Consider the following 16546-nt stretch of genomic DNA (forward strand, 5'->3'; position numbering starts at 1 on the left):
TCTTGGTAGCCCAGTAACCATTCCCTTCCCTCTGGGGACTCACAGCCTTCCCAGGTGTCCTGCCGTCCCCAACTCAAGGTGCCAGGAGGTACCCTCTGCTGGTCAGGCAGCAGGCAGACCGTCCCTGCCGTTGCCAGAGAAGGAGTCCGCACTTGCACCCATCGTCTCACCTTCTTATTGGTCAGAGAACTCTCCAGATCTTCCCAAGGAGTCACTCTGCCCACATTAGAGTGACTTTGGTTGCTTATTGCCGAATCTCTTTGAGGAGGGCTTCCAGCACAGGTGATGGAGCCCAGATTCCTGCCTCTCTCTGCACATCTCATCAGAACCTAATTGAAGCTCCTTGGTTTTCCAAGGCCAATTGCTGTCTGTCTTCTGGGCGGAAGGGAGAGGAGGGGAGCAGGGAAGAGAATGGTCTCAGAAGTCTCGCTCAGACTCTCTGTCCAGCAGCAAGGTTCTTCCCTGGGGTGGCGTGACAGAAGACACCTACCGCCCTGTACCAGACGCTGCTCCACGTACAAGGTACCACCCTGTCCCAGAAAACGGAAATGAAGCGCAGGCTTCTGAAATAATTTAAGGTTTCCTGTATTGAGTAGAGCTGTGTTTCTGCTGTACCCTGTGGCTTCTGGAATGGCCACTGTGGCTTCCAGGATGTGCTGGGAAGGACCAATGAGGTTTTTCCAACTCTGAAAGTGCCTCTGCTCCCAAATTTGGAGCGCTCGTACTAAAATGAACACAGAGAGCGGTGCTGCAGCTCCTCCCGTTCACTGCTTCCACTCGCTCCCTCGCTTTCCTACTAACAGCAGCTCTAACAATCGTGCTGCAGACAGAAAACGGGCACCAGACAGTTTCCAAAAAACTGAACAGCTCGTAAAAACAGAAATGTTTCACAAAAGCTTTATTTGTGGTCACATCTACGGTTGTCATGTCAGTATACAAACAACTCAGTTCAGTGCAGTGCTTCTAATACAAGTCATATAAAGCTGTGGAACACAATGAATAGTGCACTTGATATAAAAATAAATTACACTTTAAAAGCTACTGCAAAGCTTTACATATATAAAAAGTAAACACAAAATAGTTAGTGAGGTCCTTTAAACTGTCTATCATACCCAGGTAAGAAAATTTATTTATGAAAATAAAAAGAGCAAGGGATCTGTACTAAAACACCTCCCTGATAAAAAGAAATCCTGGGAAGTGACTGAATTATTATCTCGAGCAATGTGATAAAGAGACTCACGTATCCTATCTTAAAAGTGGAAATAATTCCGGCTCTGGCACATGTTCACACAGCAGACTTAAGCTCAGGACAAATTTCTATAATCCAAACAAGTCTCCTCATCCTGAAGGCTAATAGATAGGAAAAGCTTCCAACTTTTGTCTGATCATTCGAAAACCAGAGTGTTTGAATTTTTGAGAGGAAAAAGGGACAAATAATACAGAAATGTCCATTCTTCAACTGCAGAAGACTCCAGGTTTCTAAGCAACCAAAAGGCTGAAGGCAAGATTAATGAGGAAGCGGGCAGGCCTCACAAAGACGCTCAGAGCTGGGAGACCCACGACCACCCTGTCCATGCAAATGAAGACGACAACGTCCAGAAACGTCAGGGGCCTCCCAGTGGCGGACGATGCTGCAGAACCTACCTGAACACTTGCCTGACTCCCAGGGAGCCATGCTGCCACTCCATGAAGCTTGAAGTTGGAAGCAGCACCTGTTTTTGTACATGAACTTCCCTGGAACACAGCCGGCCGATGCATTTCCTACTGTTTTGCTGCTTTTGTACAACAACGGCACTGCTGAGCAGTAAAGTATTATCTCAGCTCTTTACAGAAAAACTTTGCTCATGCCTGCTCTAAATGAGGAGACAAGAACTTTGCTTCTCAGGACCCTTACTTATGGAAAAATATGGAAGATCTTTCTCTATGTAAGAGACTGTCAAATAATCCTGCTCTAAAATGGTCTCTGAAGCAACACCTGAACTTTCATTCTAGGGCTTATGTAAGAGAAGACAGAGTTGCCGGTGTTAGCCAAAATTGGGAAGCATGAGAGAAGAAGCAGTTAAGATGCAAGGGACAACCCAGGGCTTTCATCCTTGATTGTCCACAGAACTTCCGTGATTATGCAAAAGCAGATAAAGGTGAAAACAGACAGCAGGCTATAAGAAATATTTTTAAGTAGAATTTTTCCTAAAACAATATAAACATCTTAAGAAAGCTGCTCAGGGAATGTCTGAATTTATCAAGCTCAAAGGAATCTGCTCATTCCTTCACTCAGCAGCGCTTCTAGAAGGGCAGGCGCGGGAGAACGGTGCCCCCTTCCAGTGTCTCCAAGAATGCTACTGTGACAGCAGGGAGAAACAGGATCTCATTTATCACTTTACAAGTTCTGAAGAAGAGTTGAGGGCAGAAAGCTGAAGCCTACAATCTGATTTTAAGCCCCCAAACCACCTCTCCCTTCCCTGCCCGGACTGTCACATGGCCTGACTTGAGATTCCTGTCCTTTCTGCTCCCCCAAGGCCGGCAGCAGGCACCTGCTGCATGGCTCTGTACTCAGTGTCTCTGGGGCGGGATACACGGCAAGCCCGGAGACGGAGCAGCGGCCGCAACCCAGTCTCAGGGAGCCCCTCAGACCCTCGAGACGCCTCAGGACAACACAAGAAGGCCTGCCACCCTCTCGGCGCCAGCCCCTCCGCTCCCAGTCACAAGTGCCTTCATGGCTGACCCTAATGAGTTACTGGAGTCCAGGGCGGAACTGGAAACTCTGGGAAGAAAGTAACCACAGAGAAGCTGAGCCTGTGGCTAACAGCCTCCTGTTATTTGTTGCCAATCTGGGTCTGTTATCTCAGCTCTAAATCACCTCCGAGCTACTTTCCAAGGGAAGAACACTAACAGCTTTCTAGCTGGAGCGCTCAAATCAACTATTGTTCTTGCTCTCTTTTCAAACATGTTCACATAATTATAACGTTGCCAGTATTTCTTTTTAGCTGTATTTACTAAGGTGCATGGGAACCTCATTCTAGATGGAGAAAAACTTCCTGCCCACCCAGCTGTCATTGGGAACAGCCACTGGGGCTCTTTGAGCTCACCTGAGGATCCGAGCTTCAGTTAGTTTATCCGAGGATTCAGATGTGCAGGTGGGTTTTAATCTTTTGCAGTGGAAGACTGAGCCCTGAAGGTCACCGGCGGGCAGTGCCACCATAGCTGTAACCAACCTGCCTTCTTATCCAGCATCACCTCAAATCCCTTCCTCTGCTCATATTCTTCACTGACTCACACATATATGCTTCTCTCTCATCACAGAGACGGACTTTCCCCTTCCCTCTCGGACACATTCACAGATATCCTGAGCCCTGCAGTTCTCTCCCCCCCCCACTCTCAGATAAGCAGAACGAGATCGCCGTCACAGCAACTCTGGGGAAGGCGGCAGCAGCAGACATGACAGGGAAGTTATTCTACTTGACAGGCACCTACACTGTCAGGGCCAATTCATCATGAAATTATAAATTTCCATGTTTACCACTTCATGCCAGGACAGAAGACAAAATTTAGCGTGAGGTTTAAATATAGTTTAAGGAAGTCTTTATCAATATTCTAACCAGCAAGAATACAGGTACCTGAAGACACAGAGGTTATAGACTATTTTTAACAACTTATTCCTCAATTTTAAACAGTTTAAAATGAGGCTGGTGCTCGCTCCTAAACTGGCTGGGAAGTTGAGGCCTTCCAAGCTAGTAATGCCTTAGCTGTTCTGTACCGCGGTTACAGGCACAACTTGAACCTTTCAGTACTTCTAGCACTGTCAGCACACTAGAAAGCTGATGGCCAGTCCAGCATGTCCCGGGCTAGGCCCCTGGTTCTAGCTGTCACTTACAGCTGCGAGAAAATGTGTTTTACAATTAAGAATTGGCAAGAGCTCAACCAACGAAATTCACAAGCTTAGCACAATGGCTAAGAGGAGGAAGCCAGCAAGAAGCGCCAACTTTCTTTCCTTCACCAAAGTTGTTCCGTGCAAAAGTGGTTTCCAAACTCTACAGCTCCCTGGGAAACAGCACGAGATTAAAATTCCTGATCTTTCCAATCAGACAGTAGCACATGTTTGCCTGAGCACATGACTGTGCTACAGGGAACCCAGGACAGTCCAAACCAGAGTTTTAAAGGTCACAAAACTGGATGTTCTTTTATGCTGAGCAACATAAATTAACACTCAATTATATACATAATACAGGGCAGAAAACCAAACATCAAATTCCAGGAGGTACAGTTTGATATCAATCCTTGATCACAGGGATTAACAACTATACCAAGATGGTTTCCACACTATCCTCATTCCCAGTAGCAACTGGGAATTCTTAAGTTTTAAAGCCAAAATAATAGTGTTTTTCTGGATGCTGAAATTGCAAGTGGTTATTTTTGCATCTTTGTTATTTTCTATATGAGCGTGTACTACTTTAATATCCAGAATTTTTTTGTGTACCAAAAGTGACGAGGAACTTCTAGAAACTTTTTAAAATTAACACAAAATTCCTAACATAAGGTGAGATAGGAGTTCTTCCAGTATGCAGAGTAGTTTCAGACATGGTAGGTGTTCAAGAAACAAAATCCCCCTACTCCCTGATTCCCCATTTCTGTCCTGGTATTTTTGTTTTGTTTCATTGTCTTTAGTTGATGAGTTCTAACTTTATTTAGCCCATATTAAAAGGAAAAGAAGTCTATGTCCAAACTGGTAGCAGTGTAGGGAAGTGACTGCTATCTCCGTCCAGGCTGAAAAGTTACAGTCTATGTGTGTGGTGCATGTGTTTCCTATAGGGAAGCAAGGCTGAAAAAAAATATGACGCAAAATACACACAGTTTATCTTAACCTTAATGTAAACCTGGGAGTATTAAGATAGCCAGTCCAGTAAGATGTTAAAAGTATGGGAGACATCTGGAAACCTTCTGTATTCTAAACTTCTTTTTAGTACTGTAATAACTGTAAACAAGCTAGGCCTTAATCTACCTACATAATGCCCTCATTAATTTCCTAAATTCCTGATTTCTAGGTATTCAATGGGTAAGGGCAAGTTCTCTAACAGGCATTCAGATCAATGACACTTATCCTGATACTAGGGAGAGAAATAACATTCAAAAGGCTATTACTGACTACCAGAGACCTCTGGTTATGGAGGGGTTATGAACAATTACACCCACTAGATGGAGCCAAGAGTTTGAAGGAAACCACAGAGAAAGTAATTCTCGTTTCAAGAATTGACAACTGCAATACAATTATAGGTAGATACCCTCATTTGATCAAATACGTAGTGTAATTAAGCCCTTCCAGTTGGACGGAAAATGTTTTTCACTGAGTTGAAGTCTAATCTAGGTGAGCTTTTTTAACTCACAAGTAAGGACAAGCTCCTGAACCCAACACATTCCAGCGGAAATTGATTCCAGGACGGACAGCTGCAGAGTGCTGGGCATTCCAGTTATAAGTGAGAAGGAGCCAAACCCTCAGAGCTCAGTAGTCAGTAAACACTTCTGTTTCAAGATGGCTTCTTCGGCCAACGTTGGAACAGAGCTGAAAGGAAGAATGGGTTACTCGTTATTCAGTAAAACCACTGGGGTGGGAACAACATGGATTTCTCCACCAGTGCTACATGGAGCAGGTTGACAGTGAAAAACCTAAAGTGACTATGCTGCAGCACCAAATTTAGCAATGAGACATTTACAGAAGGGAATTTTCTAGATAATTGATGCTTATTTCATCTTGAAATGAAATCTAAAGGTATCAATTTCCCCTACTTCCTTGAATAAAAGGTACCAAACACTTACTCATTTGTCAATGAGTCAGGGTTATTATGAATAGCAAGAACAATACTATGCAGAGCATGACAGCAACCCGCTCAAAAACTACCAAGGGAAGGGGGCACACGATTCTGTGCTTTACACAGATAGTCCCAGATGGCTGTGGCTCAGTTCCCACGGCAGGTAATCAGAGTTATGTGAAAAAGAAAAGGCTGTGGGCTCTGCATGAGTGCCCAACAGTCTCTGCCACAGCTGAAGAGCATGTACACAGATGCAAGGATGTAACGTCATCTAGTTTCATGAAAACCTTAAAATATACAGTACAGAGAACACAGTTTAACGTGGTGAAACTACTAACAAACTTTATAGACGCAACAGCCATCATGTGCCACCTCCCTCATTACTACTACACAGAGACAAACACTTTCAACAGTTTTCTTTTATTTCAGTATTTTCCTTCACTTTTCTGTGTCTCCGGGTCTCAAGGTGTAGTCCCTGGAATTTGTTATAAATGCAGATTCTTAGGCACCACCGAGACATACGAATCACAGACTCTGAGGCTGGAGCCAGTAAGCTGTGTTTTAATAAGTCCCCCAAGTGACTGTGATGCACAACTAGCAAGAGTCTAAGTGGCCTCTTTCTACAATGACTTCCTGTCATGGACTGGCAGGGCTTACCATTCTTATAGCCCACTCACCAGCTCCCCAATCCTCCCTTCCTATCTTTTCAACAGTTGTGGAAATAATTTTGATCACATAGATATTCAGTGTTGTAATCATTTCCACAATGTGGAATATTTCCACAATTGACAGACGTATATTATGTTTTTTTCTTATACAATTCGTTGTTCCTGGACTAAAGAACTGCTTCCTTTTTTGTTGTGACTGTCTGCTCAGTTTTCTGTACTTATTTCTAATTTGTCCCTAAGCTTGCAGATAGAACCATGGATCTCTTCACAGTATATCCAGACAGGTCATGTAACTGTTTAAACACTGGGGTAAGGCCATTTGTTTGTATTTTTTCTTAGTAATATCCTTCCTGGAACTCTGTACCCCCCTCTTCAAATCTGTACAGAATCACTTCTAGACCTGCAGGGCAGCTGTTGCCTTGGAACTTCCCTCCACCTTCCTGCTGGTTAATTCCTGCACCGGTTTCCTGGGTCCCATGTCTTCTTGGATAATCATCTTATTTTGATGGAACACATCTCCAGTGAGTAAGCCCACTTGGGAAGTACATATTTTAGAGAAACTCTATGCTCACTCTAATCTCACATTTCATTGATAGTCTGGATATAAAAACCTAGGTATGGAGTGCCTGGGTGGCTCAGTTGGTTAAGTGTCTGACTTCAGCTGAGGTAATGATCTCATGGTCCATGAGTTCAAGCGCCCCATCAGGCTCTGTGCTGACAGCTCAGAGCCTGGAGCCTGCTTCAGGTTCTGTGTCTCCCTCTCTCTCTGCCCCTCCCCTGCTTGCTCTCTCACTCTCTCTCTCTCTCTCTCTCTCTCTCAAAAATAAACAAAAAAAAATTTTTTTAATCTAGGTGAAAAATAATTTTCCTCCTGAAATCTGAAGGCATTGCTCTATTATCTTCTTACTTTCAGCGAAGTCTGCTGTCATTCTGATTGCCAATCCTTTCACATACTTTTTCCTCCCTCTCTGAAGACTTACATCCTCTCTTAACTCAGATATTCTGAATAGGAGTCCTTGGTGTTGTCTATTTTCATTCTCTGTGCTGGGTACTCAGGTCCGTTGAATCTAAAAACTCAAGTACTTGGGTTCTGAGAAATCTCCATTTCTTTTACAATTACTCTGTTCTTTTCGGATCTCTAATGATTCATATACTGGACTCCTTGGACCAATCCTCCAATTTTCTCTTCTGTCCCAATTTTCATCTTTTTGTTCTACTTTTTAGGAGAGTTCCTCAACGGATCTTCCACGGATTTTATTTTTAACATGGTTAATAATTTCTAAGAATACTGCGTTTTTTCTTTTTCATTTCCTGTTACTGTTGCACGGATGCAGCATCTCCTCTCTCATGAAACTATTGTTTTGTGAAGGTTTTGATGTTCATATTCCTTTCTTTCCCCCGTTTCTTTTTCAGTTTACCTGTTCTAATTAATTTTCCCTCAGACATCTGATAATTTTTGGCCCTCTTCGCACTTATGAAGGAAGCACCCATTCCTATTTAAAAGTGAAGCACTGGAATGCCATTTGGAAACTATACACATAAGCACACTCCCTACACTAATGGGCTTGCAGTAGAGTCACCGGGCAGGTTTCCTGGCAATCTCATCAGGGCAGCCACAAAAGTTAGTCTCTGGGAGCCTTTTGTCTTTATTGGTCAGTTTCTCTAGAGAATAATCCTCTTATTTCTCAGCTGAAGACATTTTACTTGGCCAACAACATTCTGGAAGCTGAGAAAGAAGGAAGGTTGGCTGTCTCACCCTTCAGTGTACGGACTTTGAGTTACCTCTGCTTCAGCTCAGAGCCTTACTCTAAACAGAAACTCTTCACATCTGGAGCCCCTCTGGCCCAGCTCTTCCACAAAAAAACCTGAAGAATCATGCTGGCATGGGTACAGTGAGGTTGGGGGGGGTGTCTATGCTATAAATCTTTTCAACCAGTCCTCAGATTCTCAGCCCTACCTTCTGCCCCATCTTCACAAATATCTGGTACCTCCAATTCCTGAGCTCTTTCAGGGTTCTGCAGTGGAAACTGGCTGGCTTTTTTATCTTCTCAGTTTCCACCCCCTCCCCTTTTTAGGCCTAGATTTCATTTTTCCCTTCTCTGTGAAGTTGGTTACTATTATTTCTCTGCTTCCACAACCTGAAATCTTTCAACTGCTGTTGTCTTCTCCTCTATTCTTTGTTCTTGTGGTCTTATGCCTTTAAAGTAAAATTTTACACACAGCACCCAAAGTAAATCTGAATCTGTAGAGATGTGACCAGTCATCATTAAAAAAAAAAAAAAATTACTAATTATCACACATATATATTGAAGTGCACATAGCATGAGTTTACAGCTTGATGACTTTTTGCAAATCGAACATACCTTTGTAACCAGCATGCAGATTAAAAAAAAAAACAAGAAGAAAACTGAATTTGTATTCCTCAGTGACTAGTCAGGTCGCACACTGTCTTGTATGTTTATTGGCCATCTGGATGTCCTCTTGTAAACTGCCCTATTCAAGTCTTGCCAATTTTTCTATTTAGCTATTTTTTTCTTATTGATTTACAATAGCTCTTTATATATTCTAGATAGGAGTCCTTTGTCAAAGACAGAGAGATAGAGATAAATGCAAAGGTGGAAGGAAGTGCAAATATTTTCTCTCACTCTGTGGCTTCCCTTTTTGAGATCTTCCAGTTACTTCTTTTGGCAAACAGAAGTTCTTGATATAACCCAAGTTACCATTTTTTTCCTGTATGACTAAAGATTTTTGTGAGTTGTTTAAAAAATCTTTTCTGAGTTCTAGGATGTTTGCTTATGTTTTCTTCTAAAAGCTTTATTATTATTTGATGTTTCACATTCAGATCTGAAATCCATCTAGAATGGATTTTTGTGTATAGTCTGAGGTTGGGTCAAGATTAATTTTTTCCCTCACGGATGTTTAATTTGTCCAGCTGATTTACTGACAGATCATCCAGTCTGTCAGTAGCACTGCATAGCACTGCACCACCCCTTTTTCACAAATGAGGTAACTATGTATGTGTGGGTTTGTTTCTAGACTCTATTCTGTTCCACTGATTTATCTTTTTTTTTTTTTTTGAGGTCTAATTGGCATATTAACATTATATTAGTTTCAGGTGCACTACTGTCATCTTTGATCTCTTTAATTCTTCTATGACTACTTTGTTTTGGGAAGGAGAGCAGACAATCTTCTTTCATCTGTCATTTTTAATTTACAAGTCCTTAAGAACGCATAAACTCAATTACAAAGCATTATCACCTGGTCCTCTACATGTAATTTCTATTTTTACAGTGGCAATTATTAGGCATATAAATGGTTAGAAAAATAACCTATTAAGATTGTATAAGGTGCTATTTGACAACTATACGTGAGTTCCCCAAGGCAAGTCCCATGTCTGTCTTATTCACTGCTGTCTTCAGTGCTGCCAAACCAGATAAAATCAAGGCCTGGTACATAACAGACATTCAATAAGTGTTTGCTGAGTGAGTGATTATATTAAAGACTGTGGAGATAAGAAAACGACTTAAAATGAAACTATCAATTTCTCTCAAGCTAATCAGCTCTAATAATTTTTTTCACTTAATTAGGAAATTTTTCTCTAGTTAGGAAAGCATCTACTTCAACTGACTTACACTCTCGGCATCCAAAGAAGATATGAGAAACAGACATAATCAGAAAAAAGTCCGAGGTGAGAATGAAAGCAACTGTACATCTTTTGCAAAAGAGGCACAGTTTTGGTCCTGACAACGAAAAGCTGAAGAACTACATGCCAAGCGAAAGGTCTTTTGAGTCCAGCTTCTGTTTGTGGCATGCGATATGCTGAAATAAGCTTGTAACAGGTGTCAGTACAACGTGTGCCAGAGCCTCACCTTGGGAATCTCCTATCTCCCTCTTATCTGTGACTCTTCACCTTACTGATGGACAACATAACAGTTAAAGCATGAAAGGAAAAGATATAAATGAATTTGAAAACAAATATAAATTTTTCAAGATAAGCCTATTAACATTTATGAAGATTTCATTAAAAAAACCTAGTAATAATAAGGCCTACTTCATAATTTTGTAGAAGACTGACAAGAAAATAGAAAGAAACACTATTCTAAATAATAAACAGAAAAAATTTACCCAGTTTCAATTAAGTTGAATTAAAGAAGAACTGACATTACTGCTATAAATATATTAATTTTACTATTTTTTCCTAACAGATGCCTAAGAATTGCAATGGAGAAATAATTTCCTCACCTGGTCACAGCATCCACCAAGAATGGTGCCGGGGCAGAAATCAGCGAGGCTGCTTCTCTATTACCATGTCCCTCCTTCCCCGCCAAGGACGGCACGCTTCCTGCCAGTCCATCAGAAAGAACACGGCTCTGCTGAGGGAGAAGACAAGGCATGTAAGCAGGGGTGACAATGCCCACCCGGGCGTCAGCCCTTCAGCTCCAAGTCATCTTCTCTAATGATTATGGTCATAAGTAAGAGCATCCTGATGGTCATGGCTGTTTGGGTTTGTTTTTTTACCATCTTTCACCTCAGATTTTTATTTGTTTTTGTCAGCATCCTTAATGAGCATTTACAAATAGAAAAATTAAATCACTAGTTTGAAGCCATTAAGTCCAGTTAACAGAACTCTGGGAATGCCCCCACATTTTTAGGGAAAAGCAAGAGCCTGGTTTTCCTCAGGCTTTAGCTTTACTCTGACAGGGCAACCAAAAGAAAAACCGCCAATGTCATTCACCTACCGGCACAATCCACCGTGGTGTGATCATGGATGTTGAAGATACCTAAAATAAATGTTATATATGTGTTTACTTTTAGGGAAGTCTGATTTTCATAATCATTCTCATAATGCTTTCTTCTCCTATGAAGTGCACAGTTCTTAATGGTTCCCCCTAAGCTGACACGCACTTTGAATCCAAGATCCTTTTCTATGACACAGATGCCATACTCACCACTTAAGAGGGAATCTCTTTAATTTAAAAATGTTCTACTCCAAGAATGCTGTTTCTACTTTCAGTTCCTTATTAATGGACTTCCCTCGCTCCCCAACCCTGGCATCCAGTTTAACATTTTATTTTCTGACATTTCAGTTCACTGCAAACAATCATAGCCTTCTTGGTAGCATCCTGAACAGTGGATTGTGACTAATCCAAATTAACAGCACAAAAGACGTACACAGAAAAACAAATCTGTTTATATACAGGTCATTCCCTGATTATCATGCACACGCAAACATTCATACTGCTCCTGACTCACAGGGTCTTTGTTACATTCTTTTTAATGTTTAATTTTCTAGATCTTACTGCTATGTGTAGAATTATAATTTCATGAACTCTTCCTATTTTATACAAAATCAGACTAGTCCCTAGACTGGTGGCCTTAGATCCTGATAGGAAAAAATTAACATAAGTCCAGGTCTTATTAATAAGTTAGGTGACCACCAGAAGAACAAAAATACAACATAAAACTTTCCCATCAATATAAAGTAAATGTACTTTTATCACAGGAAATAAAAAGGACAGAGAAAGAGAAAGACTACATGGTAAAAGTAAACAAAAAAATGGTTTGGCAGAAACACATCCTATAATAACCATAATTACAGTAAATATAAATGGATTAAACTCCATTTATGTAACATATAAATGTATCTATGTATATAATATGTATACAGTATATAAATTTATATATCTATATAAACTCCATTCAAATAAGACTTAAAAAACAAGATAAAAGGGCGCCTAGGTGGCTCAGTCAGTTAAGTGTCTGACTTCAGCTCAGGTCATGATCTTACGGTTCATGGGTTCGAGCTCTGTGCTGACAGCTCAGAGCCTGGAGCCTGTTTCTCATGTCTCCCTCTCTCTCTCTGCTCCTCTCTGTCCATGCTCTGTTTCTCTCTCTGTCTCTCTCTCAAAATAAATAAACAGCAACAACAAAAAAAAAACAAGATGCAGCAAACTGTTGTTCACAAAAGTTCACTTAAAACCAACAGATACAAAAAGGCTAAAAATAAAAGCACAGGAGGTTATACACTAAGCAATATAAACTGAAAAAGAAAGCTAGGGTGTCAATTTTGTATCAGTCACAAAGGAAATTAACAGAAAAAAAAGGGGCAAAGAAGGACACTTTAAAGTGCTGAAAGGAGTTTGAGAAAGTTTAATTACTGTTAATATACGTGCACCTCACAGCATATCTTCAAAATACACCAACAACTGACAGATTTAGCAATAGATGAGAAGGGAATTAATCACTAATTGATACAGGTATGAAACACACTCTAGAAACTGACAGAATATTAAAGAGAATCAGCAGATTGACTAATGAATGAATTCAGCAACTCTGTTAGACACAAAATTAACTTATAAATTCAACTGTAAAAAATTAAATACCATTCATGGTATCAACAAAATTGTAACAAAACTATAAAGTCTTTAGAACTTAACCTGCAACTTAAGAAGACTTATAGAGAACATTTATAGACTCAAATAAAGATGAGCGAAAACACAAGTATCGTGTTCATGAAAATGAAAAGATTTTACAAAGGTGCCAGGTTTTTTTTTTTTTTTTTTCAAAATAATCTATACATTTAATATAAACTGCATTAAAATGCCAGCAGAATTTTGGGGAAAATCTGCCATACTGATGCTGAAATTTATAAGAATACACGAGATATCAGCACAAAGCCAGAGTAAGAAACACAACAGTGGTAGAGCAGAAAGAGCCCACTGGATCAGAAACACACCAACTGGGAAAGGATGGATTATTTAGTAGATAATATTGGGAAAATTGGATCTTTATATGGATGAATGCAAATTTGGGTCATATCGAAACCACAACTGACCTCCTCCCCCAAAACTTCAAACTATTCTAATGGATTAAAATCTCAGTGTGAAAGGTAAAATAAAATTAAAACTAACAGAAATGAATACCTTTGATCTCAGGGGATGGGGTGGCAGATGCGGAAGGAGTTTTTTCAAACCCTACACCCCAAACAATGAGAAAAAATGAAGAATGAATGGCATCAGAATAAAAGGTTTCTGTTCAGTCAAGGCTATACACCTATTTTACTCATCCATCTCCACAGTGATAGACATAGCTTGCCTCAATCTCCTTGCTACCTGCTAAAATGACACAGTGATAAAAATGCCTCAGATGTGTTAATACACAGATTATGAGAACATATTTTTAATATCTAAGACTGACATATGATTAACAACTAGACTGACTATACAAGAAATTCCTGAAATCATCAGGAAAAAGACAGGAAACCTGGTAGAAAAATGGGTAAAAGAAATGAATAGGTGACTCACTCACAGGGGAAACTTAAATCAGCAATAAAACAATGGAGGAAATATACCATTTAACTCATGTGAACTGTAACAATGAGACAAACCCATAAAGATGGAACACATTAGACAATCAGATAAAACGCAGTGTAAGGAAAAACTGGTAGGAATGTAACTGTGGGAGCCATTCTGGGGGCAGAGAGCAATATCCAGTATTCATATATGCACGCAATTCAGCAATACTACTTGTGGGTATTTATCCCACATTCTCCCACAGTACCTTCAAAGAAATGTGAGGTTGTTCTTTGAAGTTATATTAGTTGCAGGTGTACAATATAATGATTCAACAATTCTAGACATTTCTCAGAGCTCATCAAGGTAAGTGTACTCTTAATCCCCTGCACCTACGTCACCCATCCACCCACCCAACTCCCCTCTGGTGACCACCAGTTTGTTCTCTGTATTTAAGAGTCTGTTTTAGTATTTGTCTCTTTTTCCTCTGTTCATTTGTTTGGTTTCTTAAATTGCACACATGAATAAAATCATATGGTACTTGTCTCTGTCTCCCTTATTTCACTTAACATTATGCCCTCTAGCTCCATCCATGTTGTTGCAAATGGCAAGATTTCATTCTTTTTTATTACTAATATTCCATTGTATGCATATACCACAACTTCTTTATCCATTCATGTAATATCAGTCGATATTTGGGTTGTCTCTATATCTTGGCTATTATGAATAATGCTGCAATAAACATATGGGTGCACAGATCTTTTTGAATTACTGTTTTCATTTTCTTTGGGTAAATACCCAGGAGTGGAATTACTGCATCATATGGTGATTCTATTTTTAATGTTTTGAGGAACCTCCATACTGCTTTTAGCAGATGTTTATCTAAATAAATATATGAAAGTTTCCTGGAAGGACACACAGCAAATACAGTAGAATGGGTGCCTCGGAGGAAAACGGGAATGGAAGTCAGGAATGGAGGCCAAAGGAAAACAAAAGAAGACAAACAAAAGAAGACCTGCATGGACCTAAGAAGATAGTCTGCTGTGGCCTGAGAGATATAATTTGGGCATCTGACTTTAAAAAAATTGGATACTATCCTATTGGTCTTAGAGATATCTTGTCACAAATTTGTTACATATTTACTAATTTCCAAACTGATCGGAATCTTAGCGCTTTCCAGAACTTTTTCCCTAGCCTTAGTAATAGATATTTCTGCTATAAATTTTAGATTCTTTCTGCCTTTGTTCCTCTCAGGGAAGATAGAACTTTATGATTATAATTTGCACACTCCTTGAGAATGCTAACTATAAATGAGGTAAACATAAAAATATAATAAAAATCCTTCCCTCAATAAAATGCACTTTATTTATTTAATTTTTTTAAATGTTTTATTTATTTGAGAGAGAGAGAGAGAGAGAGAGAGAGCACACAAGTGCGGGTGGGGAGCAGAGAGAGAGGGAGAGCACAGAATCCAAAGCAGGCTCCAGGCTCTGAGCTGTCAGCACAGAGCCTGATATGGGGCTCGAACTCACGTGCCGTGATATTATGACCTGAGCTGAAGTGGGATGCTTAACCGACTGAGCCACCCAGGCGCCCCAATGCATACTTTATTTAAATATCTATAATTTTTTATAGCTTTACTGTTTTATTTGTACAGTTTTACTGTTTTCAGTGATGAAAAGTTTTGTTGAATTTTTTTTCAGAATACAATAGCCTTCTTAAAGCCAGTTTAAAATTAATGGGAAAATAAAATCTCACAAAAAAACAGGAATACCTGAAAAAAATAAAAATTAGAAAGTACAGAACTTATATTGGCGGGGCTATAATGACAAACTTTAATACAGGAAGTCTTGAATGAGAAAAACATTGTATTCTTAGCTAAGAAGAAAAATTATTACAAATTTGGCAATTTCCTCAAATTAACTTATGAATTTAATGTATTTGCAAATAAAAACCCAAAGGATTTTGGAGGGGTAGGACCTGAAAAAAAATTCTATAATTCTTCTGAAAGAAGTAATAAGCAAAAGTAACAAAACAAAAGAGCTACATAATGATGCCTGGCTGACCTTACTGTATATCAAAATCAGTTAAAAAGCTAGTTATTAAAAGAGTGTTACAGACCTAGTAATGGAGAAATCTGTAAGTGTAACAGAACAGTCCAGATGCAGAATCTAAAATACATCATATTCTAAATTTTGATTTAAAATAAAAAAGCATTCTTAATTTTTAGGGAAGGGAAAACATATTAGTGACACAAAAGGGTTGTTTCATCAATTTGATTTTCATCACTCTATCCACTTATGATAGAGTGTACATGGAATAAGGTTCTGAGTTAGGCCCCAGGGATTCCTTCTCTGGCCTTTAGGCCATCTTACATTAATCTTCAAAGTTCCTTTTTTTTTTTTTTTTTTTGTCTTTATAAAGGATTACCATGGCCCAATACTGACAATATCCCTTTTATCTTCTGCCTATCCACTTCTCCAGATTTGTGATTTATTCTTATCCTTTGGTCAAGTCTCTGTTTATTGATCTAAGCTGGTGGTTCCAAAAGAGTAGTTCCCAAACCACATCTGCATCACCTGGAACATGCGAGAAATGCAACTTCTCAGGCCCCAACCCCCGACACCAAATCAGAAACTCTGAAGGTGGAGCCAGTAATCTTTGATGCACCCTCCAGATGATTCTGATACACACCTAAGTTTAAGAACTAAAGATCTAAGCAAACACCCAGCTGCACAGAAAGCACTATCTGTACTTCCAAGCCTTAAGAATGACTTGTAGTTCC

The 16546-nt window shown here is 39.7% G+C and overlaps 1 protein-coding gene across 4 annotated transcripts in view; it reads right to left on the bottom strand.

Moving 5' to 3' along the window:
• Positions 1 to 881: 881 nt before the first annotated feature.
• EPB41L5 (erythrocyte membrane protein band 4.1 like 5) overlaps positions 882 to 16546 on the bottom strand; it is a 142589-nt gene continuing 126924 nt past the window's right edge. For 3 of the 4 annotated variants that reach the window (XM_042994259.1, XM_042994258.1, XM_007091162.3), the window contains 3 exons: positions 11209 to 11250; positions 10712 to 10842; positions 882 to 5554 (listed from right to left, as the gene is read on the bottom strand). In XM_042994259.1, the coding sequence (XP_042850193.1) occupies positions 5488 to 5554; positions 10712 to 10842; positions 11209 to 11250 (240 nt within the window). In that variant the 3' untranslated portion in view covers positions 882 to 5487. The remainder of the gene's footprint in view (positions 5555 to 10711; positions 10843 to 11208; positions 11251 to 16546) is intronic. The other variant, XM_007091163.3, reaches the window with a different exon arrangement.

Source organism: Panthera tigris, chromosome C1, assembly GCF_018350195.1.
Source record: "Panthera tigris isolate Pti1 chromosome C1, P.tigris_Pti1_mat1.1, whole genome shotgun sequence".
NCBI lineage: Eukaryota > Metazoa > Chordata > Mammalia > Carnivora > Felidae > Panthera > Panthera tigris.